General features: G+C 44.4%; 1 protein-coding gene across 4 annotated transcripts in view; it reads right to left on the reverse strand.

The window, feature by feature from the left end:
* LARGE1 (LARGE xylosyl- and glucuronyltransferase 1) overlaps window positions 1–15,068 on the reverse strand; it is a 626,458-nt gene that overhangs the window by 319,658 nt on the left and 291,732 nt on the right. For all 4 annotated transcript variants that reach the window (XM_064367950.1, XM_021669373.2, XM_021669372.2 and 1 more), the window contains one exon: window positions 1,034–1,157. In XM_064367950.1, coding sequence (XP_064224020.1) covers window positions 1,034–1,157 — 124 coding nt within the window. The remainder of the gene's footprint in view (window positions 1–1,033; window positions 1,158–15,068) is intronic.

Genomic DNA, 15,068 nt, shown 5'->3' on the forward strand with positions numbered 1-15,068 from the left:
TCTGCAAAGTTACATGTTCCTCTAATCACGGCAATTTGTTAAATCCACAAGCACTAGGGAGTACCAACTATGCACCAGAAATACAGAAAAGAATAAGGTGCACGTCCTCCCCTCCTACCCCATTAAGAAGGGTCCGACAGATAGACAAGTGAACAAAAAATGTCTTCCTCTTTCCTGTGGAAGTGGGGTGGTTTTCTAAGAGGAGTTGGCACTGCAGCTGAGCCCTGAAGGACGAACAGGAGTTGTGACAAGACAGGTGGGAAGGGCGTATCAGATGGAAGGAACAGAATAAGCAAAGACTCCAACACAGAAGAGGGGAAGAACCAGAGGTGTGCCCTACTACTTAGAGTGCAAGGAACAGCAAAGGTTTCCAGGAATGCCAAGTGACAAGACCAGAAGTAGAATCAGCAGCCAGAATCATGACGCAAGCAAAACGGCACTATGAAAAAGTTGTAAGGGGATGAGATGACCAATTTCATTTGGTTGAAACCCCTCCAGCCTGACATAACCTTTAATATTTATTCAGTAGTGTCTTCTTAAAGCACATTCAAATAGATTCTCTCATTTGAGCCTCTTCATTACCACCATGAGGTTGGTATTTCATCTACCTTTTCTACTGATGAGAAAACAGGTCCAGCAGAGGTAGATGGTTTTCTTTGTGCCTTTTGACCAGTAAGTGACAATACGCAAATTTAAACCCAAGCCCGTAGGGGTCTGAGTTTCACATTTACTTCATTGGGTAATAGAACTCTCTAGATGACAGCTACCATAGACCACTGTCAGATTATACACCAATGGCATCCACCGTCTCCAGAAAGTCTTGGTGGTCAAAACTCACAGACCAAGGTGGATTCTGTGCAAACAAAGTGGTTACTTTAATAAAACCAGATTCTGGTGGCAAATAGCCTCATTACGCCCTAGACATTTTCAGTAAGGAGCTGAGATTTCTGGCATTGCTAAAGTCTACTAAACCACAAACAATAACATTTTCAGCTAGCGGAGATCATGGAGGTGCCTCCCCTTCTGCCCCTACCTTGAGCTCGTCTGCGTTGTAGAAGTCCACACGCACGGCGGGCACCATCCAGGTCTGGAAGAGCGTGGCCAGGATCTGCTCCGCAATGGAGTCAGCAATGAGGTGGAAGTGCAGAGGGTTCCGCCTGCAGGGAGTGTGAGAAGGAAGGGTCAGACGGAGAGGTCAGGCCTTTGAATTACAGCTGCAAAAACACACTCTTCGCAGTTCCTGTGGTAGGGCTTGTTTGTAAAGGCAATTGTGAAAGTAAATCTGGCATGTTACCAAACAAGTGCTCACTGGTGTGGCTGTAGGAGCTGAAAAGGAGAAAAGACATCTCACCCAACCTCTGTGTTTCAGAGAAGTGACAACCAACCACTAATCACTATTGACACCTAATACAGGCCAAACACCATGCCTGTTAGTAGGATATTCATTCTTTTCTCTGAAAGTCTTCAGTAAAGTTGGCTAACCTGTATATCTGCCACCTGGACATACCAGCCTTAATCCAGAAACCCATTAACATAGTATAAGTTTTTTAGACTGGCAGCAGGCGGCTGGCAAAACACTGCTCCCATAGCACAGTGGCACAAGGTAAACCTTCTGCTTCTTCCCCTCCAAAAAAAAAACAACACCCCAAAATCCAGGTTTTAAGATGGAGTCATCCAGAGCTCCCATCACCCAGTATCAGCTTGTTCTCACTTACAGTATTTCCCTATAGAAAGCCTTGGTGGCCAGAACACAGACCAAAGTGGATTCTGTGCTAACCAAGTGGTTACCTTAATACTTCTGATAATAAAATCAGATTCTGGTGGCAAACAACCTCATTATGCCCCGAACACTTAGGAGCTGAGATTTCTGACGCTGCTTTTCCTAAGACAGCACCCAAAATACAGAAGAGCATTACGCAAAGGCAAAACTTCGGAGTTACAAGGAAATGGGTTCAAAACCCAGTTTGGAAATTTGTAAGTGGGAATCGGGCATGTCACTTACCCCTCTGCACTCTATTTCTACATTCTGGAAAATGTAGAGAAAACCTTCTCATAAGGCTGCTACGTTGATTAAACAAGGTAGTTAAGTGCAAAATACGGCACATCAAAAACAAACACGGGGTAGTAATCAATAAGCAGATGCACCCTAATGAGGAACTGACTAGACAGAAAGCGCTAGGTCAGTCAAGAAGAACTACTAGCAAAAACACTATTGTGCTACTAAAACTAATGACATAAAGCAGAACGCCATGAATGAGTGCCGACTAGAAATAAAGCCCTGTGGGAAATACAAAGATGAGAATGACCCAGCCCACTGACCTCAAAGAGCTCATACTGCTCAGACACAGAGGAGCCGCAGTTAAATATAAGCACGAGGCAGAACGTGATAAGGACTACAAAAGCACACACAGTTCCACGGGAGTAAAGCAGCAGCCAATTCCGAGGGGGTCAGAAGGACAAGCAAGAGGAGAGGGAAGCAGTGCCCTAAAGGGATAAGCAGGACTTAGACAAGAGGAGAAGGCAGAGGGGATGCAATCCCAGGAGAGCCAAGGTGACAAAGGCTGGGCCCAGGGTATATTAGGAGTGGGGTGGGGGTGAGGAACTTAGCAGGGCTGCAGGGTTGGAGCAGAGAAGGAGGGACATGAGAATGCTATGGATGTTTAATTAAAACAATCCGGACTTCAGGGAGGTGTCGGGGGCAGGACGACTGGCCTTTTAGCTCTCAGCCATCTGCATGATCACTCCCCAGCCCTGTCGTATGTTCCAGACACAAAGACCATCTCTCAGTTTCCCACCCCGCACCTCGTGCTCACTCTCCACCCTGGACCTTACCATATATAATGTGCTCTGCAGGAGACTGTCCCGCAGTTGCTCATCCAATAAATCCTTACTGAGCACACCCGATTTGTCAGGTGATAAGCTGGATGCTGGGGACACAGTGGTGAGTCAGACACACCCAAACTGTCCCTGCTCTCATGGAGCTCACAGTCTTGCCCACCCCTCACCTCCACCTTCAGCATTTGGTTGTCCCTTAGTCTGCTTTAGGGCTGCCATCATTTGCTCCAAGAATCTTTTCCTGACTCCCCATGTCTAGGTCAGGGGCCCTTTCTAACTGTTATCCCAGCCATACGTACCCACCTACTCATCCTCACGTAGTGGTTGCCTGTCTGCTTGTCTACATCCCACCTGTGAGCTCAGCAAGGTCAAGGATCACATCACACGTGTTCAAATGGACAAACTCATGATCTACAGCTCAGTGCCCAGAATAGAGGAGGAGTTCAATATAGGAACTGAATGGATAGATGGGTGGTGAGTTGTAGACAGATAAGAGGAACAGATGTAGACATGTCACTTAGGAGATCATTAGATTAGGTGGATGTGAAATGAGAATCTGATTAAGACCATGTCGGTTGGTCGCAGTGACTCATACCTGTAATTGCAGCACTTTGGGAGGCCGAAGGGGGTGGATCACCTGAGGTCAGGAGTTTGAGACCAGCCTGACCAACACGGCGAAACCTCATCTCTACTAAAAATACAAAATTAGCTAGGCATGGTGACGGATGCCTGTAATCCCAGCAACTCAGGAGGCTGAGGCAGGAGAATCATGAACCTGGGAGGCGGAGGTTGTTGCAAGCCAAGATCGTGCCATTGTACCCCAGCCTGGGCAACAAAAGCGAAACTCCATCTCAAAAAAAAAAAAAAAAAAGACAGTTTCTATCCCAGAAAGAGCAACAAGGAAGCTAGAGGATTTCAGGAGGACAGATCTAAAATATGAGAAAAAAAGAGGAGGAGGAGCAGAAGGCAACACTGAGGCTCCTGGGTGGGTGACAATGGCTCCGGGTCAGGGGATACAATGAGAAAGGCACCTTGGAGGAGGAGAGTGAGTCTGGGATTGGGCACACCAAGCTGAAGGCAGGGGTGGCAAAGCCAGTGCTGCTGCTGAATGGGTGGGTCTAGACCTGAATAAAGTTATTATTCAAGTCCAATTGCCATACACATAACAGGTGCATAAGGGTAATAAACTGAATAAATGAATCAAAAAGCAGTCAGCACTGTAGAATTTCCCCATGGGACCTAATGCCTGAAGACTGCAAGTTTCCCATAAAATTATCTAGACTCATCATGCTCAGGGGAAAAGGGTAGGTCTTCCCTACAGCTTCCCTAAAAGCCCTGTAAGAAGCTGCTGCTGGGCCTTAGTAAAGCTTGGTGACATGAAGGGACAATGCTGCGTTTGTCCATTGGCCAGTGACTTACCTGAGGGCCAAGTCAGAGGCAGCAGGACAAAGTCACTGGGAAGACGGATGGTCCATTTAGCCCTGAGTGTTTCCAGGACTGTCTCCCAAGGCCACAGTTGCCGTAACGGAGTCTTATTAATGGAGAACGGATAGAGGTAGGCCTATATTAATACAAGTTGCATTTTTTCATCTACACTGGAAGGGCAGCTTAATTTTCGCCATGGGGTGACAATAACAAATGGACCAAGCTACTTTTATTTGCTCTAACACATCACACTTCATCTCTGTATCTTTGCTTGTGCTGTTCTCTCTCCATGTAATGCCCTTCCCTGCTTGGAAGCCCCATGAATACCTGTTCATTCTTCAAAATTCCCTTTTAAGTTATCTCCTCCTGGAAACCTTCTTTGAGACTTTCCTTCTGTCTTTCTCCTGCCAATTTTCACACCTTGTGTGAAAAGTGAATCTACCATCTGTAGCAAGGCACTGTGATATGTATTCAAATCGCTGGCTCCTTATCCCTACTGTAAGACCACTGAGGACAGAAACCAGCACTTCATCCCCATCCACAGTATCTGGCAAAGAGTCTGGTGAACAATGGGTCCTCAACAGACATTCCTGTAACAACAACAAAAAGCCAATGCCCCTCCTTCTATGTCATTGAAACCACCATCATAGGAGGGCAGAAAGAGTTGATGGCACACTCCATATCAACAGTTTGGAATTTGGGCTCTGTTCCAGAATGTCTGGGTTGGCATCCCAGCTGCAGTATCTACTGAGAGATTGTACCAAAGTCACTTCATCTCTCAAGGTCTCAATTTCCCCATCCTCAAAGCAGGAACGAGATAATGGGAAGCAAGGAATACTATACTGGATAATTATGAGGAAAAAGTGACATAATAAACATAAAGTGCTCAGTAAAGCACTACCTGATATATGCTATCTATTACCAATGTTAACTTATGATACTGCTTTTTTTCTCTCTACTACTTTTGCATTGCCTTTTCAATGAAGTATTTTGAGTTAGTTCTTCTGTCCACAGACAAAAAATGGGCTGAATGAATAAATATTCAACGAAGCGCTATTAAGCAGTAACTACATATAAGTTACAACAGGGATACAGGTGATGAATGAGCTATGAGTGCTCTCTTCAGGCAGCTTGGAGAGTCAGAGAAAGACAGAATACAAAAAATGACACAAACATTAGAACGCGGATGTGCCACTATGCTGGGCTGCCGCACACAACTGCAGAGCTTGAGACAGCCCACTTCTCAGGGAGCCTTCCGCATACACTAACAGGTAATAAATGTGAAGGATACTCTCAGAGTTAGATAGTTAGGCGGAGCAGAACTCATACAACCATACACGATGATCCTATTAGGAGGAACACAAAAGCTACGTGGTGGTAAGGGTGAAAGAGATGACATTTTGATAGCGAAGAATCTGGGAGGTTCCCATAAACTATGTGGCAAGTAAACTGGAGCTCTCAATGGGTAAAGGAGGAGAAGAAAGGGAGGCACTCAGCAGGAAGTACAGTTGACTCTTGAGCAACACAGGTTTGAACTGTATGGGTCCACTTATGTATGGATTTTTTTTTCAACAAAACCTGGAATGGGAAACCCATGCATACTGAGGGCTGATTTTTCCCATAGGCAGTAATATAGTTTGGATATTTTTTCCCATCCAAATCATGTTGAAATGTAATCCCCAATGTTGGAGGTGGGGCCTGATGGGAAGTGTTTGGGTCACGGGGGTGAATCCCTTGTGACTTGGTGCTGTTCTCATGATAGTGAATTTTCTCAAGATCTGGTTGTTTAAAAAAAAAGAGAGTGGCACTTCCCCCAACTTTCTCTTGCTCCCACTCTCCTCTTGCATGTGATGTGCCTGCTCCTACTTCACCTTCTGCCATAAGTAAACACTCCTTGAGGTCTCCCTAAAAGCCAAGCAGATGCTGGTGCCATGCTTGTACAGCTTGCAGAATGGTGAGGGAATTAAACTGTTTTGCTTTATAAATTATCCAGTGACAGGTGTTTATAGCAATGCAAGAACAGGCTAACACAGACAAATTGGTCCAGGAGTGAGATACTGCTATAAAGATCTATGCAGGTATGGAAGCAACTTTGGAACTGGATAACATACAGGGGCTGAAAGAGTTTGGAGGTCTCAGAAGACGACAAGAGGAACTTCTTATAGACTGGTTAAATGGTTGTGACCAAAATGTGGATGGAGATAAGGACAGTGACATCCAGGCTGACAAGTTCTCAGATGAAGATGAGGAACTTACTGGGAACTAGATTAAAGGTCACCCTTGATATGCCCTAGCAAAGAACTTGACTGTATTGTGTCCATGTCCTAGAGATCTGTGGAAGTTTTAACTTAAAAGTGACATCTTAGGGTATCTGGCAGAGAAAACTTCTAAGCAACAAAGTGTTCAGATGGAGGAGCAAAGAAATAATCTAAAAGTTGAAACTTAAAGAGAGAAACAGGGTGTAAAAGTCTCGAAATTTTGTAGCCTAACCATGTGGAAAACAAAAGGCTTTTGGGGGTCAGGGGAGTGGGGGAGAACCCACAACTTGCTACAGATATTGGGATGACTAAAAAGGGGCCCAGTGCTGACACCCAAGACAATGGGAAAAAGGCTTTGAAGGCATTTCAGAAGTCTTCCAGGCTGCCCCTCTTATCACAGGCCCAGAGGCCTAGGAGGAAAGAATGTTTTCCTGGGTCAGGACTAGGGCCAGGGCCAGGACACCATTGCCCTGCTGCACCCCAAATGGTTGCTCTTTGTATTGTGGCCCCTCCAGCTCCAGCCTCTGCTCAAAGGGCCCAAGATACATCTCAGGCTGCAGCTTCATGTGGTGTTGAGGCTGTCAGGAGGCAGAGTGCAAGAGCGAAGGAGGCTTAGTAGCCTCTACCAGATTTCAGAGTATGTATAAGAAAGCCTGGTGCACATGGAGAAGCCTGATACAGGGGCAGAGCCCATATAGAGATGCTGTATTATGGAAGTGCTTAGGAAATATGTGGGGTTGGAGACCCCACACAAAGTCCCCTCTGGGGCACTGCCTACTGGAGCTGTGGAAAACCGTCCAGACTTTAGAATGGTAGATCCACTGGCAACATGAACCTTGTGCCTGGAACAGCCACAGGCACTCGACTCCAACCCATTACAGCAGCTGTAGGGGCTGTGCACTGCAAAGCCAGAGGAGTGTACCTGCCAAAGGCTTTGGGAGTCCACCCACTACACCAGTATGCCCTAGTTATGGGACGTGTAGTCAAGAATTATTTTGCAGCTTTAAGATTTAATGACTGTCCTGCTGGGTTTCAGACTTGTGTGAGGCCTGCAGCACCTTTCTTTTGGCCAATTTCTCCCTTTTGGAATGAGAGTGTTGACCTCATGCCTATACCACCCTTGTATCTTGGAAGTAAATACTGTGTTTTGACTTAACAGGCTCATAGGCAGAAGGAACTCATCTCCAGATGGGACTTTGAACTTGGGTCTTGGAATCTGAGTCAAGAATAAAATGAATTAAGACTTTGGGAGGCTATTGTGAAACAATGATTGTATTTTGAAATGTGAGAAGAACATAACATTTGAGGGGCCAGGGGTGGAATGATATAGTTTGTGTATTTTTCCCCAACCCTAATCTCATGTTGAAATGTAATCCCCACCACTGAAGGTGGAACATGGTGGGAGATGTCTGGGTTATGGGTGTGGATCCCTAATGGCTTGGTGCTGTCCTAACAATAGTGAGTGAGTTCTCATGAGAGCTGGCTGTTTAAAAGAGTGTGGCACCTCCCACCTTCTCTCTTGCTCCTAATTTTATCATGTGATGTGCCTGCTCCTTCTTCATCTTCCTCATACATAAATGTTCTGAGGCCTCCCCAGAGGCTGAGCAGATGCCAGCACCATGCTTATAAAGCCTGTAGAACTGTGAGGCAATTAAATCTCTCTTCTTTCTAAATTGCCCAGCCTCAATAATTTTTTTTTTCATCCGAGATGGAGTTTTGCTCTCCTTGCCCAGGCTGGAGTGCTGTGGTACAGTCTCAGCTCACCATAACCTCCACCTCCTGGGTTCAAGCAATTCCCCTGCCTCAGCCTCCCAATTAGTTGGGCATACAGGCACCCATCACCATGCCTGGCTAATTTTTGTATTTTTAGTAGAGACAGGGTTTCATTGTGTTGGCCAGGCTGGTATTGAACTCCTGACCTCAGGTGATCCACCTGCCTCAGCCTCCCAAAGTGCTGGGATTACAGGTGTTAGCCGCCGCACCTGACCTCAGGTATTTCTTTATAGCAAATCAAGAATGGTCTAACAGAGGTAGGTGCCATAGGGCTGATTACAAGAGTTGAATATGTGCAGATTCTAGATATATGGGTGTCCTGGAACGAATCTCCTGTGTATACCAAGGGGTGACTCTGATAGAATAAGAAAGGAACAAAGGTGTTAAAGCACAGAGCAGGTCTGTGAAAGAACAATAGTTCTATTTGGGTGGATCACACAACAACATTTACTGGACACCTACCATATGCCAGAAATACGAAGGATAAAAAGAAAAAAGAGAGACCATGTCTTAAGGTCAGGCTGGCCTAGAATGTGTAAGCTCCTATAAACTGTACATTTTATTCTCTAAGAGAGCGAGCCAGACAAGGTTTGGAGGCTCAGTAGGCAGCAGATAGACGTTGTAATTCTGCGAAGTTATATCCTGGTTACAGAGCAGAAGTTGGACAAGTATGGGGTAAGAGGAGCAGGCCCTCGGAAGATGCTGCAAACATTCAGATGGGGCTTCCTCTTTCAATGTTCTTTTGCCTATGGTCTATTTAAAGCATCTCTCCAGAAAGCAAAGTAAATCTAGAAAGAATCCTCACCTTTATAGCAATACTAGGGGTCTGCATTGTCAAAGGGAATAGTGTGTCTCATTAGCTTCCCTGAGAATATAAAAATGCTTAATCAAAAAACACATGAGGCCCTCAGTCCAGGTGACCACCAAGACCTCTGCAGTTTGCTGACATTGTCTCAGCAATCAAAGGTGGGCTAGCCATGAGCAGCCTGTGTCTGACTCCTATCAGACAGCATGCTTGAGGGGTTCCACTCACGTTCCACTTTAGGTACCATCATAAGAATCTGGGACCAGACTGTAGTTCCTGACAGTGGCCTTTTCCTTTTAGGATCTCCAAGCCATGGTACAAGTACCTGAAAGTACCACCCAGACCACCTTTCTTGGAGCTTCTGTGTGAGCCAAAATATTTCCCCTGAGCTGTCACCTATAAATCTGACTGCCAACCATGTGGCCCCACTTTCACATTCCACAGGTTCCTGGGAATCAAGAAGGCACCAATTACATAGTACTACACACCAAGTCTCTAATGATGTGTGGAGTGTTTGTCTGGGACCTGTCTCTTCTTTAGAATGTAAGCTCCTTGAGGACAGAGATTGGGTCTTCCATTCATTGCTGCATCCTGGCTCCCAGAGCACCACTGGACACAGTAAGCAGGGGCTCGTGTTTATTCTGCATGACTGCATTGATGAGTGGCTTCCCCGATCTCCAAAACAGAAACCAGTTTTCCCTCTCTTGGCCTCTTACACAGGTTTCCTCTTGAATTTCCTGCCTGGGTTAAAGGTACCCCATTCACCCAGCCTCACAAGCTAGAAATGGGGGCATGCCCTGGACCCCCTCCCCAGCTATATGCCACAAAATCAACCTCAAGTCCTCAAAGGCAGCTTAGCTTAACAGTTAAGAGCTGGGTCCTGGTTTTGTCGTAACTTAGTTCTGTCATGAACAAATGTTGGACCTTGGGAAAGCTTCTTCAGCTCTGAGTCTCAGTTTCCAAATCTTCAAAATGGGCTTGATAATAAAAGCTCCTACCTTACAGCTACCGTCAAATTGACTGAGTTAAAACATATGTAGCACTTAGAACAGAAAGTGGCAGGAAGTAAAAACTTAGCAAATGTTAGCTTCATTATCCTATCCAACCTTGGGGATAGCTAACCAATTTATTCACTCTTTCTCTGACTCTCTTAATCACTCCAATATATCCTCTAGCCCCTAAGCCGTATGCTCACTCTAACATAATCACACAATCCCCAGCTCACTGTATAATATATAAGGCCCAGCCTCTGGCATGGAGCAAACAACACCTTCAACGATCTCACCCTGTCTCTGTCTCTCAAAGCTCATGTCTTCACACCCCTTCCGTACACCCGGCACTCCAGCCACTTCTTCCTCAGTTCTGCCTGTGACCACACCTCCTGCTCCTCCTGCAGGAATAAACTCAAGAATCACATTCCCAGGGAAACCTTCCATAGCCACCTCATCCAACACAGTCCCATCTCCCCCATCACTCTCCATCCCACTGTGCTGTCAGATTTCTTCCTAGCATTTATCATCACTGGAAATCTCCATGTTAACCTACAAGGCTATCTCCTACCCTCCACGAGACTGTCAGCTGTGGAGGATGGAGCTTCTCTAGCCTCACAAAGTACCTCCTTTCTTGTTTGCTCTCTAGACAACCTCAGGGCTTACAGAGCACCTACCTGGTCTCGGTTGAACTTCCAAGGCTAAGCACATTTCCTGGCAGGCTTGCACACGTGCTGTTGCCTTTTCCTGGACCATCTACACTTCAGCCCACTAACTGTGCCTGGCCTTGTGTTCTCAAGTTAGACACCACGGCTCTGAGGAGGCCATTCCACTGTGTCAGATGCTCTTCTTAATGGCTCCAGCTCAGTCTGTGCTCAAATCTTAGTTCAGATCTTTGAAACAATCTACTGACTATTATTCACTTCTTTGTTCTGTGCTAGATGGAGTCTTAGCATGGGTGCTTTATTTTGTTAAGAATCTTATCCCTAGACTTTTTTTTTTTAACAGCTCCTTACAGGTAGAACCACTCAGTGATTGTTCAAGGAACGAATGAACACATGAATAATTACCAAAAAGATCCAAACGCCAGCAGTTTGACACAATTACCAAAGAGATCCAAATGCCCACAGCTTGACAGAATTACTTGGAAGTTAGATACAGAGGCACTTAGTAAAAGTGTAGGAGCAACTCTTTTAACATTGGCTTAGGGAATTGTTTCTTAGATAAGATACCCAAATCATAAACAATGAAAGAAAAAACACAGATTTCACTGAAATAAGATTTTAAAAATACTTGCTTTCTTTCCACTGCCATTTGAAGACACAGCAAGGTGGCCATCTACAAACCAGGAAGAGGGTCCTTCCCTACCAGAACCTAATCTCAGACGAGCACCGTGATCTCAGACTTCCCCAACTTCAGAACCGTATGAAATAAATTAGTGTTAAGACCAAAAAAAAAAAAGGAAGAATTTTTGCACTTCATAGGACATGATTAAGAAAGTGAAGAAGAACTGCCAGAGTGGGAGATAATATTTTCCTTTTGAGATTTTGAGATTTCTTTTCTTTTTCTTTTGAGCAGTTTGCTTCTTCTTGCCCAGGCTGGAGTGCAATGGCACGATCCCGGCTCACTGCAACCTCTGCCTCCCCAATTCAAGCAATTCTCATGCCTCAGCTACCCAAGTAGAAGGGATTGCAGGTACCTGCCACCACGCCCAGTTAATATTGTATTTTTAGTAGAGATGGGGATTCTCCATATTGGTCAGGCTGGTCTGCAACTCCCAAACTCAGGTGATCCGCCCACCTCAGCCTCCCAAAGTGCTGAGATTATAGGCATAAGCCACTGTGCCTGGCCAATATTTTCAAGCGTGTATCTGATAAGCAACTTGTATCCACAATATATAAAGATACTTTACAGCTCAAACATGAAAAGGACAAGTAAGCCAAAAATTGAGCAAAGGATTTTAATAACCATTTCTCAGAGAAGATATGCAAATGGCCAATAAGCACATGAAAAGACGCTCAGCGTCATTAATTGTTAGGGAAATGCAAATCAAAACCACAATGAGCTACTTACCCACTAGAATGAGAAAAATAAAAAAGATATATAACAAGCGGTGATAAGAATTTGGAGATATTGGAACCCTCAATGGTTACTGGTGGAAGTGTAAAATGAGGCAGCTGCTTAGAGAAACAGTTTGGCAATTTCTCAAAAATTAAGCATAAAAATAAAAATATCTACAAAAATATGAAAACAGATGTCAACACAAAAGCTTATACAGAACATTTTTAGCAGAACTGTTCATAATAGTCAAGAAGTGGATGGTCGGGTGCAGTGGCTCATGTCTGTAATCCCAGCATTTTGGGAGGCCGAGGAGGGTCGATCACCTGAGGTCGAGTTCGAGACCAGACTGGCCAACATGGTGAAACCCTGTCTCTACCAAAAATACAAAAAAAAAAAAAAAAAAAAAAAAAATTAGCTGGGTGTGTTGGTGGGCGCCTGTAATCCCAGCTACCTGGGAGGCTGAAGCACGAAGGTTGCTTGAAAGTAGGAGGCGGAGATTGCAGTGAGCCAAGATAGTGCCATTGTACTCCAGCCTGAGTGATGGAGCAAGACTGTCTCAAAAACAAAAAAGAAGTGGAAAAAACTGAAATAGCCATCAGCTGATGAACTGTTAATACAATGTGGCATATCCATACAAAGGAATATTTCTGGGCAATTAAAAGAAATGACGAACTGATACACGCTATGTCAGGGATGAACTTTGACAACATTCTGCCAAGGAAAAAAGGCCAGCCCAAAAGACTAAATACTGTGTGATTTCACTTACATGACATGTCCAAAACAGGCAAATCCAAAGAGACAGAAAGTAGATTAATGGCTGGTATGAGATGGTAAGAAGAGGAAATGAGTATTGCTGGGGATGGGGATTTCTTTCTGAGGTTATGAAAATGCTCTGATACTAAATACAAAGGACAGTTGCACAGCTCTGTAAATTTGCTAAACAAATTTACACTTTTAAAATTTTCACTTTTAAAGAGAAAATTTTATCATATTTATTTATTCATCTCAGAAAAACAGGTAAATATTGGAATGCTGGTCTGACCTGCATATTTGGCAGAGGGAATGAGGCCTGCTCTGCTTCCGTTTCTGGGCTTCCTTCCTTAGGCGGATGTGCTAAGCAGTAAATGGTCCATCCACGTAGAAAAGCCTGCAATTGTCCAGGCTGGCCTCTGACCGGGAGGTAAGTCCAATTCACAGGGACATGAGAGCCCTATTTGTAGCCACAGTTGAAAGAACATCCTATACTCCAGACTAAGCACAACAGAAGAGACTATTTCATTCTTTATATGTGTGACTTCTGAGCCTTATTTCATATTTGGTTCCTAGCTCAGGAAGGTAAGAAATAGTTTTAATGACAGAGCCTGGCAAATTCCAAAATCAGCCAAAGCCTATGAGTCTACATCCTATTCTCTTTTGATCAAAGGGAGATTAGCAAGAGTTAGACAGATGTTAAGGACATATTTACACCAAAGAGAATTTCACCAACTGCAGATAATAAAAACTCATTCAGAGGAATAATTTTCTCAATATATGATTCAAGGCTATTTAGTTTTATATTTGTATAACATCTAAAATAGCCTTTTATGCCAGCTACCAGTTATAAATACATTTTGCGAGCATTGCCTGAGGCCCATTAGAAAAAGCTTCTGCCTGGACAGGCCAGCTTGGGTCCACCTCTTAATACAGAGTGGTCCCACATAGCATGCCTGGGGTAATGCAACCCAGATATTGCTGCAGGCAACAGCTGTGGTCCACAGACAGACCAGACCACAATTCTACACCAAAGAAGGAATCAAGTGTGTGCTTCCTCTCTAGCAGAGGCTGCAGACTTCACTCTTAATGAGCAACGCTCCTGCTGCCTCTGGTTTCCTTAACTGCTCCCTTGTTCCAGGCAGAGATGCAATAAATATGGTACTACAAAGAGGCAAAGACGATTAAACCATTGCTTTTTTCCTGCCTTTCCTTTCTTATTCTGTCAGGAATGTGCCACGGTCCCTCCAAGGTAATCTAGGGCCTGTTTTCATTAAAATATACAAGGACATTTGAGCTGAAATAATCTTTAATTATTAAGTTTACAATGCCACGGCAATCTTAGGAAAAGAAAGCGCCTGTGACAACAACTTGAATTCTCACTCAATCTGCTGCACTTACAGATTTAATAGGACTCATTTCAGAAAATCACCGCAGCCGAAATGAGGGTTTTTCAGTGAGTCCTTCATTTGAGAGAGGCCAAGTGGCTTTGATGTTATGGGAAGATTCAAGGACAAGTCAGTGCCATATCAGAAAAGCTTTCCAGGAGAGAAGAACAGAGCAACTTTCAAGAAAAATCAAAAGGCCTTGTAATACAGTAAAGGAGACATGGATTGTAGGGGCTGGGAGAGCCCAGGTTGGAGACTGACTCACCTGTCACCTTAAACAAGCTATTTAACTTCTCTGAGCCTTGGTTTCCTCATCCTTTTATGGGGATAATGACATCTGCTACACCAGGTCTGGATGACATTCAAATGCAATAGCCCATGTGAAGCTTAACATCTACACTATAGAAAGTAGTTCCTTTTGACTTTAATACTTATAGGTATGACCAAATACCACTGATCTCTTACCTTTTTAAAGATATCACTTGCCCATGCTATTTTTCTAAGACTTACTAGAAACACTGATGCCCAGGCCTTTATTAAAAGCTTTACTGATTCTACACTTAACACCTCAAAATTACATACCTGGAAAGGGAGAGAACTGATAGAGGCAAAAGGCAGACAAACGCCTAGACAGAAAGGAGCCGGTCCTCAGTGAAACCTCACCTTCAAGCCAGAAACAGTCCTGGGTAAATCCTTGAACAGGATTGAGAACCTGCCTTCCCGTTTGGCATGCTTTCCTCTAATTAACCCACATCTTTCATCTATTTTACACATACCTACCCTT

The sequence above is a fragment of the Aotus nancymaae genome, unplaced genomic scaffold, assembly GCF_030222135.1.
Source record: "Aotus nancymaae isolate 86718 unplaced genomic scaffold, 86718_ANA_hifiasm-v0.15.2.pri h1tg000076l, whole genome shotgun sequence".
NCBI lineage: Eukaryota > Metazoa > Chordata > Mammalia > Primates > Aotidae > Aotus > Aotus nancymaae.